Source organism: Jaculus jaculus, chromosome 19 (genome assembly GCF_020740685.1).
Source record: "Jaculus jaculus isolate mJacJac1 chromosome 19, mJacJac1.mat.Y.cur, whole genome shotgun sequence".
Taxonomy (NCBI): domain Eukaryota; kingdom Metazoa; phylum Chordata; class Mammalia; order Rodentia; family Dipodidae; genus Jaculus; species Jaculus jaculus.
This window is the reverse complement of record NC_059120.1, coordinates 41,167,022-41,189,255: the sequence shown is the minus strand read 5'-3', so window position 1 is coordinate 41,189,255 and position 22,234 is coordinate 41,167,022. Positions and strand designations below refer to the sequence as shown.

The 22,234-nt window shown below is 42.8% G+C and overlaps 1 protein-coding gene across 2 annotated transcripts in view; it reads right to left on the bottom strand.

The window, feature by feature from the left end:
* The window catches only part of Kcnd3 (potassium voltage-gated channel subfamily D member 3), a 245,939-nt gene that overhangs the window by 11,914 nt on the left and 211,791 nt on the right, over nt 1-22,234 (bottom strand). For both annotated transcript variants that reach the window (XM_004658986.2, XM_004658987.2), the window contains exon 2: nt 7,651-7,813. In XM_004658986.2, coding sequence (XP_004659043.1) covers nt 7,651-7,813 — 163 coding nt within the window. The remainder of the gene's footprint in view (nt 1-7,650; nt 7,814-22,234) is intronic.

Genomic DNA, 22,234 nt, shown 5'->3' with positions numbered 1-22,234 from the left:
GGTATCAGGGCCCAAGCTCATCTCTCTTGCTTATGAGGTGATGGGACACACTATGCACACTGGCTGGTGTTTTTAATGACCACAGTCAGAATTGCCTTGATAGTGGCACAGCAAAGAGGAAGGATGGAGAAGAAAGAACCTTTAGCACTGGAAAGAGGTCCTCCTGGCCTGGAATATGTAGCTTGTGGTCTAGCCAACGCCAAGTTCTTGTTACAGGAAGCAGAAAGGCCCAGGAAGGTGATGGGCCCATTCTAGAATGGAGGATCTTCTATCTGTGGGAGCATCTCTAGGTATCATTAGCCTGGAGTCCAAGCAGGAGAAGAGTGGAAATGTGACAATTTCTATTTCTTGTTACCCTCTCCCCAGGAATCCCAGAAGTCTTGCTGGGTTGGTTCATCTGCTAACAAAGGGGGACAAGGTCTCGGATTCAGGCTGTCCTACGAGCCAGTATCCATAAGGGACAGTTCAATTCCCTGCCTGGCCTTTAAATATGGGAAGAGGACAGGGCTTGAGCCTGGAGCATCTTCCTGCTCCTCTAGATGGAGAACAGAAAGGAGAGTCCGAGAGAGAAAGAGAGAGAGAGAGAGAGGCAGAGAGAGAGGGGAGAGAGAGAGAGAGAGAAAGAGAGAGAGAGGAAGAGAGGGAGAGAGGGAGAGGCAGAGAGAGAAGGAAGAGAGAGAGAGAGAGAGAGAGAGAGGGGAAGAGAGGGATTGAGAGGAGATGGCGAGTCAGTCCTGTCACTCCTGCTCTCTGTGAGCAAACAACCTTCTTTCCTCCAAGGCCTAGGCCGTGTTCCCCAGGAACCCACGCCAGCCCTCCTGAGCTTTCACGCTTACATTCAGGAAAGTTCTTCACAGTTTGTGGAGGTGGCTGCCATTGCTTTGGTGAGTGCTAGGTGTGGAGAGCTGCATATGGAAATCCAATTGTGTCGAGCTCGTTACAGCCTTATATAATCTGATTGCACCACTTAAAGCCAGACCTTTTTCATATCTGGGGTCTGTCTTCATTACTTTCTAGAGATGAAAGAGTCTCCTGTTCTCCTTTGTGGCACTTCTTTTAATCTTATCTTACCCTGGGCTCTATTAAAGCAACAGATTGTCATATCAAATGCACCGTATCGTTTAATCATTTCCCTCACAGGATAAAGAGGTTTGTGATGTATTTACAGAACAGTACCCAGCATCTGAAATGTAGTGGTGCACTCTGGCTTTGTTTTGAACTTCCGAAGGCCAGGGCCTTGGCTTATGCACATTTTTATCTCCCAGGTCCAGCTCAGAGCTCTGCACTAAACAAGTATTTAAGCAAAGCATGTGATGGCCAAGGAATGAAGAGAATCAGACACAGTTGGTTGGAAGCCTGCGTATAAAGCCAGTGTAATGGGCTTAATATTTGTGTGTGTTGTCAGCTCCTCTCTTCTCCTTGTCATAAGGACACAATGAAAGTTAAGATGGCTTTGAGGCTATTTCCAAAGGGGGGGTACCTAAATAAAATGAACCGTAAGAGGGGAACGCATCTGCAGGGTGAGAAGGGGCTAGCAAGCCTTCAGCTCATGTCTTCTAACTTAGGAGCCAAATGCTGCTTCCGTAACATCCTCTTCCTTCTTCCCTGAACTCACCCTCTCAAGAAGTCTCTACACTTCAAAGCCCAGGAGTTGTCCTGTCAACAGGTAAGCAGAGTCCAGGGCTGGAGGAGGGCTCTGGAAGGAGAACACTGCCAGCCCCACACAGCTCCGGACACCATTACTGATGAAGGCCATCACTGTGACGTCCCCAAGGAGCCATGGGCAACTGAAATTTCCCAGCTGTCAAGCTGACAGGGCCTGTTGGGTCATAAGCATTTGTATCTCTCACCCAGAGACACAGAAGAAGGGGGAAAAGGGAGAAATGGAAAGACCCAAAGAGGAAACAGGCACTTGCACACAAAGAGAAATTACAACTTCTGTTGACATTAACACCTGGACAAGCATGTTCACAACACTTGCAACTGTGGAAAACTGTAATCATCCCAGATATTCAATAGACAGTTCAACCAATACATCTATCCCTCCCATGGAATACTATTTAGAAACAGAAGTGGATAGATTTTGAATGTTTTTTTATGTTCAAAGTCTTGGTAAGTGGCTCAGTCTGGTTTTAATGACCCTATAGCCCAAGCAAGCCTTGAACTTGTAATCTCTTGTCTCAGCATGTTGAAGAGGTAACTTGCACCAACTGGCTTGGCATAAATTGATTACTGATACAATCTGGACTAGTTTCCAGGAATTATATGGAGTGGAAAAGGCCAATACCCCAAGGTTTCTAACTGTGAGTCTAATTATGTAACGTTTTTTTCCCTTTCTTTTGGGTTTTTGAAATAGTCTCTTTTTATTTTATTTTATTTTTTTTGAAATAGTCTCTAACTCAGGCTGACCTGGAATTCACTATGTAGTCTTAGGGTGGCCTCAAACTCATGGCGATCCTCCTACCTCTGTCTCCAAAGTGCTGGGATTAAAGGCGTGTGCACCATGCCCAGCCATTTTTTTTTCTTTTCTTTTCTTTTCTTTTCTTTTCTTTTCTTTTCTTTTCTTTTCTTTTCTTTTTTTTCTTTCTTTCTTTCTTTCTTTCTTTCTTTCTTTCTTTCTTTCTTTCTTTCCTTCCTTCTTTCTTTCTTTCTTTCTTTCTTTCTTTCTTTCTTTCTTTCTTTCTTTCTTTCTTTCTTTCTTTCTTTCTTTCTTTCTTTCTTTTTGAGGTAGGGTCTCACTAGCCCAGGCTAGCCTGGAATTCACTCTGTAGTCACAGGATGGCCTTGAACTCCTGATGACCCTCTCTTACCTCTGCCTCCTGAGTGCTGGGCTTACAGGTGTGCACCACCATGCCTGACTTCAGTTCTATAACATTATTGACATGAAAATATTGTATGAATGGAGGACAACTGGTTGCCAGTAGTTAAGGAGGGGCAGGAGTATGAAGAGGCGAATGGGACTTGTTTTGCTGTGGGAACTGGTCAGTCTTACCATCATGAAACTCTGCTGGGTTTGTGAGAAGTTGCACAGGCGAGGCTGCAAAACTCATGAACACGTAGAAGAAAGTCTGGGGCAATGTAGAACGGTAACTTGTGCCAGGGTCTATGTTCTATGGTATAGTTTTATAAAATGTCAGTATTGAACAAAACCGTAGAAACTACAGAAGTATTCTTAATTATTTATCTATTTCACAACTACATCTGCACTTGATCTTAGCCAAGAAGTGATGGCAACTATATCTGAACCTATAACTATTTCAAGAAAATATTCCAGGGCTGGAGAGATGGCTTAGCGGTTAAGGCTCTTGCCTGTGAAGCTGAAGAATCCAGGTTCTATTCCCCAGGACCCATGTAAGCCAGATGTACAGGGGGCACATGGCTCTGGAGTTCGTTTGCAGTGGCAGAAGGCCCTGGCATGCACATTCTCTTTCTCTCTCTCTTTCTGCCTCTTTCTCTCTCTCTCTCTCAAATAAATAAATAAAATATTTTTTAAAAGAAAATATTGGCCAGGCATTGTGGCATACACCTTTAATACCAGCACTCAAGAAGCAGTGGTAGGTGGATCGCTGTGAGTTTGAGGCCACCCTGAAACTACATAGTGAATTCCAGGTCAGCCTGGGCTAGAGAGTGAGACCCTACCTCAAAAAAGAAAAAAAGAAAGTATTTCATTCAAATCAAAGAATATGATGCTGAGTGTCTAACTCAGTGTAGAACATTTGCCTAGCATGCACAAAGCCTGTGTATGACCCCCACCCCCCACCAAGAACAACAAATACAGAACCGGGGACTGAAGAGATGACTCAGCAGTTAAAGGAACTTGCTTGCAATGCTTGATGACCTAGGTTCGATTCCCTAGTACCCACTTAAAGCCAGATGCACAACATATAAAGTGGTGCATATGTCTGGAGCTCATTTGCAGTAGCACGAGGCTCTGGCATTCCCATTCTGTCACTTTCTCTCTCTGTTTGCAAATAATAAATAAATGGTTAAAAACAAACAGAAAGCAACAAAATAACATAATCTCCCCCAAGGCCCAAAAGCATGGGCAGAAGTAGGACTGGTGATGGGTTCCAAATGCCCCTCTGCAGAGTATTCTCCCTGTGCGCTGCTGGACAGCTCCTGCCGACCTCCAGTTCTCTTGGCCCAGAGGTCATAGCCTCCAAAGCCAACCTCCCAGTCCCCATTGGCAGGTGTGATGATGACCTTTATCTCTTTCTGAGACTATGCACAAGGCAACCTTACCTCCACGGCCAGCAAAGCCCCAGGAACGTAATTGAGGCTGAAGCCTATCATTAGCTTCCATAACCTCCTCCTGCCCCACCTCTCTACTCCCGTGACGTCCCCTGGGCCTGCCTGCCTTGGCTCACCATGACAGACTCACTGCTAGAAGCAGACAGTATTGTTTTTATTTCCCCTCTTACAGGAAGCCCAAGGGGAAAGACACAGAAGTGAGCAACCTTGAGGAGAAACAGTGTCTTGGCTAGATGAAAACACTGTAAACATTTACTCTGATCTCAAAATGAGAGGAGTGTGTGCGTTGGGGGGGGGGAGGGAGCATCATCCTGAGTAGTATAGAGGGAGGAAGAAAAACAGTTACTCCTGGATTTTAATCACAAGCAATGACCTTCCAGACCATGGGAAACCATGCAGACGAGCTGCGCCGAGATGTAGGGATGGGTGTGGGCAGAGCTGCACTACCTCTGGAGGCCTGTCACCAGCAAGCTAGGGCTCCTGTGGATCCCACCTGCTCTGCCAAAAGCCTCAGTCCATGTTACCCACACTTGGGGGCAGTATGTGGACCATAGGATTCTTGGTCCTCTGGCCCCAGGCTCCTGGGTTTGGATATATGGCTCAGTTTCTTCCAGCCCCTTTATTCAGAACTGAATAGTGAATTTAGTCATTGTTCAGATTTTCCAGCTGACTTGAGCAGGGAGAGAGAAGACTTCCGTTTCTGCAGTGACCGGCAGGGGTTGGGGTGGGGAAACCTTGACCTTGGGTGAGACAGAAGACAGATGCTGGAGGACACAGAGGGGACACCAGGAGAAAAACCTTAAAACCAACAACATTGCGTAATAGGTAGCTGGGGACATGGGCAAGGAGAGGTGACCACAAGGACACACAATAGGCAGTGTGTGGGAGGTAGGAACCAAATGGGGCTAGTATATATATTGTGTACATTATTACATTGTGTATGTTTTACTGCATATTATTCTGTGTAAAGCATATTATATAATCATGGTTAACACATTTCAGAGCTGGCTTTCACAAAGTTGTGGTATTGTTATAGTCAGTATACCTACATCTATTCTGGAATTCTGGATTCTTTTTTTGATTAAAATTTAATATTTATTTATTTATTGGAGAGAGAGAGAGAATATGAATGAAAATAGGTGTTCCAGGGCCTCCAGTCATTGCAAAAAGAACACACACACACACACAAAAAAAAAAAACAAACAAACCCCAGACACTTGTGCCACCTTGTGCATCTGGCTTATGTGGGTACTAGGGAATTGAACTTGGGTCCTTAGGCTTCACAGGGAAGCACCTTAACCACTAAGCCATCTCTCTAGCCCTGGCATCCTGGATTCTTATATCCAGTATGGAGCCCTGCTACCTAGGGATTATCCCTGCAAGTAGGAGAAAATACTCCAGTGAAAGGGCCTGCCACATAGTAAGTGCTTAGTCAATGTTTGTAGAAGAAATGAATGAATGAAAATATACAGAGATAAAAAGTGTTAGGTCTCCCTGAGGTAATCTTTCAACAAGCTCCTTTCTGTCCTTTGTACTTAGAGGCCCTGCCCATGCGTCCAGGGGCAGAGGTGCTGATAAGGGCACCACATTCTAGCCCAGTCCAAGAGAGAAATGGAAGCTTCCCCTCAGATACCCCTTCTCTGAGAGGAACCATGATGGCTAGTCCACTTGACTGGGTGTAGAATAGTTAGTGAGCGCAGTTCCAGAACTGACTGAAGGGGGAAGACTCACCCTGAACATGGGTGCCGCCATCCTATGGACTTTAGGCTCGGATGGAATAAAAGAAAAAAGGCATCAGGGCACTGACATTCTCCTTTTCTCTGCCTCTCTACCAAGAGACAAGCAACCTCCACATGCTTCGCTGCCACTGTGTTTTGTGCAAGCGCAAGGGGCTAAGCAACCTTGGACTGACCCTTCTGAAACTGTGAGCCAAACCAGATCTTTCCTCCTCTTATATCCTGAGCACTTGGTCACAACAGTGGACTGATATAAGAAAGCCGGTAATATCCATTGCCAGAAGCCATCTCTAGAAGGTGTCTTGGGACGCAAGTGATCTGAATGGATGTGCTGTCCTCGAGAAAAGGCCAAGGACCAAGTGCAAAAGAGGCTTCTCCTCAGGACCCGAGCCTGCAGACATCGCCCTCTCTGTGGGCAGGCAATGGTCGTCTTTTACTTACCTTTCATCTTAAGGACAAACCAAGCACCATGTAGAACTTTCCTCGGGCCTGAGGATGACTCCTTGGTCATCAGTTGGGGTCTGTGCCTTTGCCTCATGACATCCTGGTGGTTACAAAAGCCTGATGTGTCCTTGTCCCAGAACTCAATGGCCTCAGAATGTCCTCCTTTTGTAGTGTTCATTTTTCTTTTCTGCACATTTATTTTTGTCATTAGGTTTTGTATAGGCTGTTACAGGATATTAAACTGAGATTTTTGTTTCCCATGAAGCTCTTGGTGGGAGAAGGAGGACTCGGAGGCTGCCGGATGGCCGTGGCTGGGGGAATGGAGGTGGAGCTAAGGACCAAGATAACTTCCATAGACTGTCCAAATGGAGGAGAATCAGCTCATGGATAATTGAGGGTTTGTTGCCTTTTCAAGCCAACTGGTATTAAAATTTAGGATACTGGTAGGTAGGAAGAAATGCTGCATCTTTCCAACTACAGGAATCCTCTCAGGGACTCTAGGCCTGGCAACCTGCCTGTGCCCCCTGCTCCTTGTGCTCCTCCCTGACCCCATGGTGTGTGTGTGTGTGTATATATGTGAAAACCTGTGTGTGCTGGCATACATGCACGTGTGGGTGCATGAGTATTGAGGTCAGAGATTGATACTGGGTGTCTTCTTCAATTGCTCTCCACCTTATTTATTTATTTATTATCATTTTTAAAATTTTCTTTATTTGCAAGCAGAGAGAAAGAAAGAGAGAGAGAGAGAGAGAGAATGGACACAGCAGGGCCTCTAGCCACTGCAAATGAACTCCAGATGAATGTACCTCTTGTGTATCTGGATTTCATGGGTCCTGGGAAATTGAACCTGGGTCCTTTGGCTTCGTAGGCAAAAGCCTTAACTGCCAAGCCATCTCTCAAGCCCTCTGTTTATTTATTTATTTATTTTTGTTTTTTGAGGTACGGTCTCACTCTAGCCCAAGCTGACCTGGAATTCACTCTGTATTCTTGGGTGGCCTCAAACTCATGGTGATCCTCCTACCTCTGCATCTTGAGTGCTGAGATTAAAGGCGTGCACCACCATGCCTGGCTTCCACCTTATTTTTTGGACACAGGGGCCCTCACTGACCCAGAGCTCATGGTTCAGCTGGATTTGGACATGGCTGGAGATCTAAAGTCAGGTCCTCGTGCTTGTGTGGAGAGCACTTACCTACTGAGCCAGCTCCCCAGTATAGCTTACCTTTTGTGCCCTACGTTTATCAGCTCTCTGGTTCTGATGGTAAATCCTGCTGAAGTTGGAGACAATCACAGGGACTGGCAGGGCAATGACCAGGACCCCACTCAGGGAGCAGATAGAGCCGAAGATCTTTCCTGCAATTGTCTTAGGCACCATGTCTCCATATCTGAGAGAAAGAGAGAGAGAGAAAGAGGAGAGAGAGAGAGAGAGAAAAACAGTGTATAAGGAAGTGAGGGACATTTGGGAAACAAGTTCTCAGCCAATCATCCACTCATCCATCCTCCCTAAGTTCCTCTATCAATAGTTCAGACTGCCTACTATGTTCCATGTTCAGTGGTACAATTTGGGAAACAGGCAAGATCATGGAGCCAGCTCACCGTAAGGAAGACCACACAGAGAAGTGAACACATTGTGACATGGGTTGTTTCTGTGAAGAGAACAAAAGTAGATACTGTGACCGATGGTGAGAGTATGGTGATGGAAGGCCACACCAAGGTGCTGACATTTAAACTAAGACCAGGGCTGGAGAGATGGCTTAGTGGTTAAGGTACTTGCCTGCAAAGCCAAAGAACCCAGGCTTGATTCCCCAGGAACCCCATAAGCTAGATGTATAAAGTGACCCATTGGTCTGGAGTTTGTGGCAGCCAAAGGTCCTGGACTTCCCATTCTCTCTCTCTCTGCCTCTCTCTTTCCCTCTCTCAAATAAATAAATAAAAATAACAAAATAAGTAAGATATGATCTGAAGGTGAAGGATCAAGCTATGAAAAACACCCTGACCTAGATGTGTTTGGCCGAAGGATCAGAGTACAGGGGCCTTTGGGAAGCAGGAAGGAACTTGTTCCAATAGCTGTCAAGAAGCCAGCAAGGCTGAGCACAGTTGAGAGACGGGAGAGTTATACAAAGGATGTTGAGGCGGCAGGCAGGGACCAAACCATTCGGTGTTCAGAGCTCCATGGTGGGGGTCACAGACTTGAGTACAAGGGCACGGGGAGCCTTAGGTGAGTTTTTAGCAGAAGAGGAACAGGATCTCACTTGTGATCATGAAGATAACAAAAAACTCAGTTTCTGTTTATGTGGAGATTCATAATTTACAAAGATCTTACAGATTTTTTTCTCATCTAAGCCCACATGCCCTGTGTATTTCATATACTTGGCCCCACTGTACACATGCAGGGACTGAGGCCCAGGCTGTCACATGGGTTGCCTTTTGCTTAGCTGAGGTGAAGCTTGCTGCCTTGCTTTGATCTCTTTTCTATCAACCACACTGCCTCAGAGAAGTCCAGACGCTCTGGAACGCAGCCTACTTCAGCCATTAAGCCACTCTGGGACTGTGTGCTGGGCTCCTCGAAGCCTGGCAAACGATCTTGTAAGTGCTTCACACACTGGCAGCTGCCCCCTGGGACCAGTGTGGCCTGGCTCCTGCTCAGCCCCGGGCAGGCTGGCCAGAGCCTCTCTCCTGCAATCAATAAGATGCTTTCCACAGTGGTTAAGTGTTTAGCCTCCTCTTTACTGAGATAATTTAAAGGCCTTATTAAGAAAAGAACTGTGATAACTCCTCTATCTATAGCCAGGGGCATCATCTCACTGCCCCTGTGCCCTCTGTATGCCCAAGTTTAGCATGACTAGGTATATTTGCTGCTAAAATAGTGAGGCCCAAAGACACCTAGCCTGTGGTGACCCAAATGTTCTGGGTTTCCAGAGAAGGCATGGAAGGAAGGAGATGGGTAATCTGAGTCGGAGGTGTGAGGTCCTTACCTGAACTGAAGGGCTTGGAGAGGACAGGGCATGATGACAGCTACTGGTGAATGAATGAATGAATATCATGTAAACCCCTCAAAACCCTATGAAGCAGGTTTTTTTTTTTTTTTTTTTTTTTTTTTGAGGTAAGGTCTCACTCTAGCCCAGGCTGACCTGGAATTCATTATGTAGTCTCAAGATGGCCTTGAACTCACGGCGATACTCCTACCTCTGCCTTCCGAGTGCTGGGATTAAAGGTATGTGCCACTGCGCCTGGCTTATGAAGTAGTTTTTAATGTGTGTTTAGGCCAGGGGAAAATTTTGGGTGACATCTTCAGAAGCATCATCCACCTCCTTTGAGACAGGGACTGTCATTGGCCTGGAGCTCACCAAACAAAGCAGACTGGTTAGAGGAGGAGACCGATTAGGGGACCCCCAGGGTTACTCCTATCTCTGCCTCCATAGTGCTGGCATTAGAGGCATACACCACTATTCCCAGCACCTTATGTGAGTACTGGGAATCAAGATCAGGTCTTAACCCTGAAGTAGGGTTTTTTTAAAAAAAATTTTTTGTTTTTATTTATTTATTTGAGAGTGACAGACAGAGAGAGGAAGAGGCAGATAGAGACAGAGAGAATGGGTGCGCCAGGGCTTCTAGCCGCTGCAAACTAACTCCAGACGCGTGCGCCCCCTTGTGCATCTGGCTAAAGTGGGTCCTGGGGAATCGAGCCTCGAACCAGGGTCCTTAGGCTTCACAGGCAAGCGCTTAACTGCTAAGCCGTCTCTCCAGCCCCTGAAGTAGGGTTTTTGAACTGTCTTCCTCCTTAGTATCCAGGGCCTCACTCAAGTTGTTCCAGACACACTACCATTAGGTCCTGCTAGGCTCCCATTGGCCTTTTGTGGCCACATTTGCCTTTTTGTATATGACATTCAGGAAAGACTTTTAATGGAGAGGTCACGATTGGATTCTGCATGAGAATGACCTGGGTTCACGAGTCACCCAGCACCATCATTAAATAACCTTTTTACTTTGGGCCTCAGTTTCTTTGACTATAAAGTGAAGATAGTAAGGTATAATCCCATTGTGACATATGCAGCTTGTAAACATTAAATACACTTGCTTTTCTCTAGGCATTCTAGAACTATGGTTTCTGCTGGTGGGGAACTCTAAAAAGAGTTATTTGTCCCAAATGTGCATACTCCTAATGTTGGAGACAAGCAGCTGCCCCTTAGATATCTCATGCTAGCTAGATTCTAAGAGGTCCTGGATGAAAGGTATCTGTGTGGAAGGCCAGAGTTGGGAAGGCTGAGTGCGAGAGTGGCTAATGCTGGTGAAAACGCTAGGACAACACGGTGGCTGTTTAAAACGACTGAAGAAAGAACTGAAGAACGGGGCGGGGGGAGCTGTACCCACTGCTGGGCAGATGGTGTGCGGGAGCAGATGACAGATAGAAAACAGAATAACTCCTCTCCCAGCGCTTCTGCTGTCTTTACCCCAGAGGAACACATTTCATTTGGGAAAGGCTGGAAGGATCTGAAGCCCAAAACCAGGGAGGGAGAGTGGGCAAGGGCCCAGCTGGACTCAGTCAACTCCCGTCAGAGGTACACATCGACCCTACCCTGGAGACCAGGGGGGACGTGTAGATGGGACTGCAGCACCCCTGCCTGTGGCCTCGAACAGTTGACGGTGCTCCAGAGAAACACCAAGAGGCTAGAGATGGAAAACCTGTTAATATTTTTAAACAAAAAAGGAGGTTCGAGAAATTACAGACCAACAGGCTTGGCATCCACCAATTCTGCCATCAGAACGCTGGCAGGATTCAAGAGCAGATTATTAAGCGGACAACTTGAGAACACTTGGAAAATAAGCTGTATTTGGTGTGCTATGCACACATCTTGCCAAGTTAACCTTATTTTTTTGTTTTGAGAGTGAGGTTAACTGGCTGGCAGATCAGAAGACTGTTACAGTCCTACTACTGCATCATGACTTTTTGCAAGATGTATTCTTGTCCCAGTTCTTTTCTTTTCTTTTCTTTTCTTTTCTTTTCTTTTCTTTTCTTTTCTTTTCTTTTCTTTTCTTTTCTTCTCTTCTCTTCTCTTCTCTTCTCTTCTCTTCTCTTCTCTTCTCTTCTCTTCTCTTTTCTTTTCTTTTCTTTTCTTTTCTTTTCCTGAGGTAGGTCTTACTCTACTAGCCCAGGCTGACCTGGAATTCACTATGTAGTCTCAGGGTGGCCTCTGACTCACAACCATCTTCCTACCTCTGCCTCCCAAGTGCTAAGATTAAAGGCATGCGCCACCATGCCTGGCTTGTTCCAATTCTTTACGCCCTGGACAAGCTGGAGGAAGGTGATGTGGATGGTGGTGTGGTTAGTAGGGGCTGAGTAATCATCTTTAGTCTTCTGCAACTTCTTCAAGATTACCAGTGGTCATTTCCTGTTGGCACAAGAAGCTCACAGTTCTCATGTCAGAAAGGTCTCCCTCAGTGAAAGAGTAATACGTAAAGGAAATAGAGGAAGGAATCTAACATTAGGTCTCTAGTGGTGTGTTCTAGAAGTTTTTAGTAACTCATATAAAGCCAGAGGGAGGCAGCATGGCCTAATAATTAAGAGAAGAGGCAGGAGTCGGATCTGGGGTTGAACTCTAGGCCTGTGTGAGTTACTAACTAGTTAAATGACTCTGGGCAATTTATGTAACTTAAGTCTCAAACCACTTACAAAATGGGTTTTCTATACCCACAGTGGTACTAATAATTTGGCAGAAGCATTTAATTCAGTGTTTGGGCAACTGTAAATTCTCTATAAATATCTAGTGTGGTGGACACCAATTATTTTTTTCTGTTCATACCCTCCCCATCTAGGAGCTGTGCCCCTCCCCCATTGTAACATAAACTCTGGCCAGAGAAGCTGCTGGTCTCATAAACTGGCTCCTCTGCCCTCACAGCCTCTAGTTATAGCAAGTTCAGAATGCAGCATCTGACTGACCCAAGCTGTATTAGTGGGTTCCTGATGGCAGCTTTGTTGAGTTTACATATCATCAACTTCATTTAAATTGAATTGTATATTTCATCAGCCATCAGAGCATTTACCCAGTTATGCTTCTCCTACACAGTACTTTAAGCAGACTTCTGGTTAAGATACGTAATACTTTAAGCAGACTTTCAGTTAAGATGGCAGCATAGGAACCACGCCAAAGCAGTCTAGGGGAGCAAAAGCAAAATAATCCCAGAAAAATACACTCTTCTACTAAAAAGTGAGGTCTATAAGAAATTATCAACCACAGCAGAGAAGTGGGAGAGATCCAGAGCATCTCGAGACCACAGAAGCGGCTCCAACAGCAGCAGCACCAGATCTGTGTGGCCGCAGTTGCCAGGCTTGGCCTGATCCGCAAGAAAAGCCAGGTGAGGGGATTTTCCATGCACATCGGCCTGCTCACAAACTCAAAAAATGTGAAGGGGAGGATGGCAGGGACCAGCAGAGCGGCTTGTGAGGAAGAGGATTGAGAGGACCAGCGGGAGAACTTCAGCCACCACCCACAGCCTCCCCTCCCCCACTGTCAGCACAAGTGCCGGCAAGCACCAGAGACCTGGGGTAGGGAGCTCACCTACACAGCATCCAGCACAGGTGATCAGAGCAGCGACCCACTGACACAGCCAGCCTGCCTGAGCCCACAGCACAGCAAAGAGAGACCCAAGTGCACACCATAATTGAGACCAAAGCCATCCCAAAAGGCAACTGGGATTATACCAGGTCAGTACCTGCCAAATCAGCCTGGTATATAGGCTTGAATCAGAAATGTTAATTGAACCTTTTATGTCAGGATAAATAATATGTTAAATCTGATGGATTTGCCATTTTTAAGATATATTTTAGCATTGCCATTTGTTGCTTCCTGATTTATAGTGCCTTTGTCTCCTTTTCTGTTGTTCATTGGGGAAGGGTCTCACTCAGTCACAAGCTGACCTTGGACCCTTTACAGACCAGACATCTCAGCTTCCCAGGTGACAGGATTAAGGTTGTGCGGCAACACACATCCTTAGGGACTGTGACTTTGTTAGAGGATCTGTTTATAGTAATACCTACTCTTGCATATATACTCTGGGCTGGTTTTCATTGAATGTGTATACTGTTTAGTTAAAATTTAGAATTTACCTATATTTTTTTTCTACCCAGCCTACTAGAATACTCTCATAGCAGGCAAACTCAACACCTAGGGTCACTTTTGTGGTTACTCTGAGAATCTTAAGTGCCACACTTAGCACCGTAAGCTCCTATCCTGAAGATATATAACATCAGATTGATTGATACATCTAATAATATTAGATAATTAGAAAACCCAAGCATTAAACTAATCCAAGATGCAAAAATCTCTACATTATAATACAAGAAACATAAAAAGAAATCAATCAAGACCATACAAACTATTAATCCATCAGAAATGACCTCCAATGAGACTGATTTAGAGGAAATGCCTGAGAAAGATTTCAAAAGAATGATTATAAATATGTTCAAAGAAATCAAAGGGAAAGTCAAAGGAATGAAAGAAGACACAGGAAAACAATTTAATGAATAAAGAGGTCAATACAAGACACAAATAAGGAAATAGAAATAATAATAAAACAAACCTAGCAATGAAAAACACAGTGGAAAAAGAAAAAACTCTGTAGGAAATCTCACCTATAGAATGGATGAAGGAGAAGACAGAATATTTAAACTAGAAGACCAGGTGGCAGATCTAATACAGTCCAACAAAGAGAAAGACAAGCTAATAGGAAGGCATGAATGTGGATTTCAAGATATTTGGGATACTATGAAAAGATCAAACATAATAATTCAGGATATAATAGAAGGAAAATTTCACTCCAAAGTCATAGTAGGCATTTTCAACAAAATTATAGAAGAAAACTTCCCCAAATTGGGAAAGAGATGCCAATGCAGATATAGGAAGCCTTTAGAACACCAAATAGACAAAACCTGAAAAAACCTCTCCTCGTTATATTATAATTAAACTACCAAACACACAAACCAAAAAAAAAAAAAACATATTGAAAGCAGTTAGAGAGAAAAATCAAGTCACATACAAAGGCAAGCCCATCAGGATAACAGCATATTACTCAACACAAACTTTAAAAGGCAGGAGGGCTTTGAATGATATATTACAAGTTCTGAAAAGTAACAACTGTCAACCAAGGTTACTTTGTCCTGCAAAGCTATCCATCCAAACAGATGGAGAAATAAGGACATTCTCCAACAAAAGCAGGCAAAAGGAATATTTGAAGACAAAACCAGCTCAACAGAAAACACATGAAAGGATCCTCCATGCTGAAGAGAAAGAAAAGCACACATATAAGGAACCTGGAAGAAACAAACCATACTTAACTACTAGTTAATCCAAGAGAGTACAGGTAAAACCAGAAGAAGTACAAAACAACAACAACAAAAAATGGCAAAAATAAATACACGCCATTCAATACCTCTTAATATCAATGGTCTCAATGTCCCAATCAAAAGCCATAGATTTGCAGACTGGGTTAAAAAGCAGGATCCTTCAACTTGTTGCCTCCAATAAACTTACCTTTTTTTTTTCTCCATCTAAAATGGTCTTTTATTTTTTTTTTAATGTTTTTATTAGCATTTTCCATGATTATTAAAAAAATCCCATGGTAATTCCCTCCCTCCCCACCCCCCATGCTTTCCACTTTGAAATCCCATTCTCCATCATATTACCTCCCCATCACAATCATTGTACTTACATATATACAATATCAACCTATTAAGTACCCTCCTCCCTTCCTTTCTCTTCCCTTTATGTCTCCTTTTTAACTTACTGGCCTCTGCTACTAAGTATTTTCATTCTCACCCAGAAGCCCAATCATCTGTAGCTAGGATCCACATATGAGAGAGAACATGTGGCACTTGGCTTTCTGGGCCTGGGTTACCTCACTTAGTATAATACTTTCCAGGTCCATCCATTTTTCTGCAAATTTCATAACTTCATTTTTCTTTACCGCTGAGTAGAACTCCATTGTATAAATGTGCCACATCTTCATTATCCACTCATCTGTTGAGGGACATCTAGGCTGGTTCCATTTCCCAGCTATTATAAATTGAGCAGCAATAAACATGGTTGAGCACGTACTTCTAAGGAAATGAGATGAGTCCTTTGGATATATGCCTAGGAGGGCTATAGCTGGGTCATATGGTAGATCAATCTCTAGCTGTTTTAGGTACCTCCACACTATTTACCACAATGGCTGGACCAGATTGCATTCCCACCAGCAGTGTAGAAGGGTTCCTTTTTTTCCACATCCCTGCCAACATTTATGATTATTTGTTTTCATGATGGTGGCCAATCTGACAGGAGTGAGATGGAATCTCAATGTAGTTTTAATCTGCATTTCCCTGATGACTAGTGACGTAGAACATTTTTTTAGATGCTTATATGCCATTCGTATTTCTTCCTTTGAGAACTCTTTATTTAGCTCCATAGCCCATTTTTTGATTGGCTTGTTTGATTCCTTATTATTTAACTTTTTGAGTTCTTTGTATATCCTAGATATTAATCCTCTATCAGATATATAGCTGGCGAAAACTTACCTTTTTTTTTACAAAGGATGGACACTATCTTAGGGTGAAATATTGGAAAATGGTTTCCAAGTAAATGGGCATAGAAAACAAGTTGAGGTCACTATCCTAATATCTGACAAGGTAGGCTTCAGTCCAACATTAGTGTGGTGGTTTGATTCAAGTGTCCCCCATAAACCTAGGTGTTCTGAATGCTAGGTTCCCAGCTGATGGATATTTGGGAATTAATGCCTCCTGGAGGGAGTGTATTGTTGGGGGTGGGCTTATGGGCTTTATAGCCAGTTTCCCCATCCCAGTGTTTGGCACACCCTCCTGTTGCTGTAGTCCACCTTATGTTGGCCAGGGGGTGATGTCCACCCTCTGCTCATGCCATCGTTTTTCCCTGCCATCGTGGAGCTTCCCCTCGAGCCTGTAAGCCAAAATAAATCTCTTTTTCCCAGAAGCAGCTCTTGGTTGGGTGATTTCTACCAGCAATGCGAACTGGACTGCAACAATTAGTTAGGAAAGATAAGGAAGGTCACTTCATATTGATTAAAGGAACACTCCAACAGGAGGACATTATAATCATAAACATATATGTACCTAACATAGGGGCTCCCAATTTCATCGAACAAACACTATTAGAACACTATTAGATAACAACCAGCAAACACAATTGTAGTGGGTGACTTTACCACCCCACTCTCATTAATTGACAGGTCATCTCATCAAAAAATAAACAGAGAGGCATCTGGATTAAATGAGGTCATAGAACAAATGGACCTAACAGATAACCACAGGTCATTTCATCCAAATGCTGCAGAATACACATTCTTTTCAGCAGCACATGAAGCATTTTCTAAAATAGACCATATATTAGGACACAAAAAAAAACCTTAACAAATACAGGAAAATTGAAATAATTCATTGCACTCTATCTTATCACAATGGGATCAAACTACAAATCAATAGCAAGGAAAGCTATAGAGCATACACGAAATCATGGAAACTAAACAATACTCTACAAAATAATGAATGGGTCAATGAAGAAATCAAGAAGGAAATCAAAAAATTTATAGACTCAAATGACAATGAGAACACAATATACCAAAACCTTTGGGACACAATGAAGGCAGTCCAAAGAGGTAAATTTATAGCTTTAAGTGCCTATATTAAGAAATTAGAAAGGTCACAAGTAAACAACTTAATGCTTTACCTTAAGGCCTTGGAAAAAGAAGTACAAAGCAAACCATAAATCAATAGATGGGAAGAAATAATAAAGATTAGGGCAAAAATTAATGAAATAGAGACCCCCCCAAACAATTCAAAGAATCAATGAAACAAAGAGTTTGTTCTTTGAAAGGATAAATAAGATTGATAAACCCTTAGCAAATCTCACCAAAAGAAAGAGAGAAGAGATACAAATTAATAAAATTACACATGAAAAAGGCAGCATCACAGCAGATACCAGAGAAATTCAAAAAGTCATAGGGAAATACCATAAAAACATATACTCCACTAAGTTTGAAAATCTGAAAGAAATGGATAATCTCTTTGATTTATATGACCTACCAAAATTAAATCAAGATGAGATTAACCACTTAAATAGACCTATAACAAGTATGGTGATCTAAGCAGTTATAAAAAAATCACCCAATTGAAAAAAGTCCACTGGTGAGTTTTACCACACCTTCATGGAAGAACTAACACCAATGCTTCTCAAACTTTTCCACAAAATAGAAAAGGAAGGAATCCTATCAAACTTCTTCTATGAAGCTAGCATTACCCTGATACCCAAACCAGACAAAGATAAAACAATAAAAGAAAATTACAGACCAATCTCACTCATGAACATAGATGCCCAAATTCTCAACAAAATATTGTCAAACAGAATACAAGAATATATCAGAAAGATCATTCCCCCCGACAAAGTAGGCTTTATCCCAGAGATGCAGGGATGGTTCAACATACACAAATCAATAAACGTATTACACTATATAAATGAACTGAAGCACAAAAATAATATATCTCATTACATGCAGAAAATGAATTTGACAAAATCCAACATCCCTTCATGATAAAAGTTCTACAGAGACTGGGAAAAGAAGGAACATATCTCAAATAAAAAAGGCTATTTATGACAAACTTATAGCCAACATAATACTAAATGGAGAAAAACTTGAAGCTTTTCCACTAAAACCAGGAACAAGATAAGGGTGTCCACTGTCCCCACTTTTATTTAATATAGTACTAGAAGTCTTAGCCATGGAAATAAGGCAAGAGACACACATAAAAGGGATACAAATTGGAAAGGAAGAGATCAAGTTATCATTACTTGGACCCTAAAGACTCTACCAACAAACTGTTAGAGCTGATAAACACCTATAGCCATGTGTCAGGATACAAAGTAAACACACAGAAATCAGTAGCCTTCCCCTATGCTAACAACAAACACACAGAGGATGAAATCAGAGACTCTCTCCCATTCACAATTGCATCAAAAAATAATGAGGTACTTTGAAATAAACCTAACCAAGGTTGTTAAGGATCTCTACAATGAAAACTTTAAGAAACTCAAGTGAGAAATTGTAGAAGACACTTGGAAATGGAAAGACATCCCTTGTTCTTGCATTGGAAGAATCAATATTGTGAAAATGGAAATCTTACCCCAAACAATCTACAAATTCAATGCAATCCCCATCCAAATTCCAATGGCATTCTTCACAGAAATAGAAAAAAACAACCCAAAAGTTCATTTGGAAGCACACACAAAAAAACCCTCGAATATCTAAAACAATTTTGAGCAACAAAAATAGGACTGGTTGTATCACCATACTTGATTTTAACCTATATTTCAGAGCCATAGTAACAAAAACAGCATGGTACTGGCACAAAAACAGACATGTAGATCAATGAAAGAGAATAGAGAACCCAGATATAAGTCCAGGTAACTATAGCCACCTGATATTCGATAAAAATGCCAAAAATGCTCATTGGAGAAAAGACAGCCTCTTCAGCAAATGGTGCTGGGAAAACTGGACATGTATCTATAGAAGGATGAAAATAGATCATTATTTCTCTCCATGCACAAGAATTAAGTCTAAATGGATCAAAGACCTTAATATCAGACCTAAAACTCCAAAACTGCTAGAGGAAAAAGTAGGGGAAACCCTTCAACATGTTCATCTTGGAATTTTCTGAATACAATCCCAGTTGCTCAGGAAATGAAACCATATATCAAATGCTGGCACCTCATGAAATTATACAGCTTTTGCGCAGCAAAGGACACTGTGAATAAAGCAAGGAGGTAACCTACAAAATGGGAGAAAATCTTTGGCATCTATACATCTGACAGAGGATTAATATCTAGAATATACAAAAAACTCAAAAAACTAAATAATAAAAAATCAAACAACCCAATTAAAAATGGGCTATGCAACTATACAGTGAGTTATCAAAAGAAGAAATACAGGGGCTAGAGAGATGGCTTAGTGGTTAAAGTGTTTGCCTGTGAAGCCAAAGGACCTAGGTTCGATTCACCAGGACCCATGTAAGCCAGATGCAGAAGGGACACATGTGTCTGGAGTTCATTTGCAGTGGCTGGAGACCCTGGTATGCCTATTCTCTCCCTATCTGTCTCTCTTTTATCTATCTCTCACTGCTTGCAAATAAATAAATACATTTTTTAAAAGAAGAAATACAGATGATATATAAACATCTAAAAAATGTTCTACACCCATAGCTATCAAGGAAATGCAGATTAAAACTACGTTGAGATTCCATCTTACTTCTGTCAGATTGGCCACCATCATGAAAGCACATGGCATAAATGCTGTGAGGATGTGGCAAAAGAGGAACTCTTCTGCACTGCTGGTGGGGATGCAGTCTGTTCCAGCCATTGTGGAAATCAGTGCGGAGGTTCCCGAGACAGATAAAAATAGATCTACCATATGACCCAGCTATACCACTCCTGGGCGCATATATCCTAAGGACGTATCTCCCTACCTTAGAGATACTTGCTCAATCATGTTTATTGCTGCTCTATTCACAATACCTAGGAAATGGAACCAGTCTAGATGTCCCTAATCTGATGAGTGGATAATGCAGATGTGGCACATTTACACAATTGAGTTCTACTCAGCAGCAAAGAAAAATGAAATTATGAAATTTGCAGGAAAATGGATGGATCTGGGGAGGATTATACTTAGTGAGGTAACCCAGGCCCGGGAAGCCAAATGTCACATGTTCACTCTTATATGTGGATTCTAGCTACAAATGATTGGACTTCTATGTGAGTAGGAATACAACTCAGTACCAGAGGCCAGTAAGCTAGAAAGAGGATATAAAGGGAATAGAAAGGGAGGGGAGACTTAATAGTATGGTATTGTATATATGTAAGTATAAGAACAGATTAATGGGGGTGAAAAGGCCTAAGTAAGGTCAGGGGAAGAGATTGAGTAAAGGAAAGGTGGATGGAGGGCTAATCAAAATCTAAGAAGATATGAATAATTCATATGGAAACCTACTTTTTGGGACAATGGAACACTCAGGAACCATAGATTGTTACTAGAAAATTTTCAGTGCCAGGGATAGGATATCTTTCAGTGAGTTGTTGGCCAGGGAGATCACTGACACACCCAAAACATTACAGGCCATTGCTGAGGCCCTTGGCTTCCTACCAGGAATAGATGGTAAGACCCTATTGCTGAAGACTCCACATTTCTTGGGCTGCAAGGTCATTGAGAAATCCTGCTGGAGCTGAGTTGAAAACTGCCTCCATGTAGACCAGCTGACAAAAATCTGGAAAAAGCTATGCTGCATACAGTTCAATGGGAGAGAGAGAAATCACCAGTAGAGATACTCAACAGTGGACACTGTAAGCCAGCCAGGCCAAATGAACCAACAGGTGCAATTTCTGTTATGGGGGAAACCAACTGCTCTCTAATTGGACTGGAAGCCCACTCCATGGGAGGGAATACATCCCTGATACTGAAAACCTACAACAGGGTTAGTCATGAGCCCTAGGGGCATACGTCTTCTGGTGTCTGGCTAAATATATATACTATGCTCACCAAACTGTCCAGTAAGCACTTCTCTTCATTTTCATACGCATATATTAATGCTACCCTCACTTTTGGTTAGAGAAACTCCTCTTTTCAGAGGGCAGTGACTTTGTGATGATTCAGAAGGCATCATGGTGCTGAGAAGAAGTGACAAAGGAGTGCTCAGCACTGAAATGTCTCTATCACACCTTCCAAGACTCAGGGCCCATTACAGAAGAGGTGGCAGAAAGAATCTAAGAACCAAAGGAAGGATAGGACTCCTAACAACGTGCTCCTCCAGATACAAAATGGCCTGGATATCCATGACCTCACAGTGCCTGACACTATCTACACAAGACCATCATAATAGGAGGAAAAGATCATGACATCAAAATAAAAGAGAGATTGATTGAGAGGGGGAGGGGATATGATGTAGAGTGGAGTTCCAAATGGGGAAGTGGGGGGAGAAAGGGAGGGAATTACCATGGGTTATTGTCTACAATTATGGAAGTTGTCAATAAAAAAATTTAAAAACCCAATCCTTTAAGTATTTATTTGTTTATTTTTGTGGTTCCTTGAGTCCAATCCAGGGCTCTGCCCATTTTAGGGAAGTTGTTTACTGTTGAGCTACACCTGGAGCCCTTTTAAAAGGAGGATGCACTGATACATGTACCTCAGCATGATGAATCTTGAGAACATCATGCTCAGTGAGAGAAGATACAAGAGGCCACACCATCCATGATTCATGGGTGAAATGTAAAAACAGGGAACTCTGTAGAAACAGAATCAGTGGCATATGAAATGGTTGCTGATTGCTAATGAACCATTTCAGTGTAGGAACAAGCATCCAGAGGTATTGTTCCCTCCCAACAGCGACTGACTCCTACATTCATAACCTATAGCCTCTTGGTGAATACCAGGAAGGCCCTCAGTGGAATGGGGGCAGGAAGGAGGGGAATAGGACCAACACATGATTTGTCCACACAACAAGGTTTCTAATTAATAAAAATAAAAAAAAAATAAAGAAGTTGAAGTTGCAACAAGTACAGCTCTGGAGCTGTTGGCAGCCACATTTTCTACCTTGGGAACCACCAGAGGGCAGCAAGGGAGGAAGAGGGTCGAAACACAGACAGAGTTAAGTGGCGGCGAGTGATGGGAGTCAAGCTCCAGTCCAGGCCTGGTTGAGGAGCGTCTACCCCTGGACTTTCTTACAGCTTAGTTGTCGGTCCTTCCTTTGCCTCGGCTGA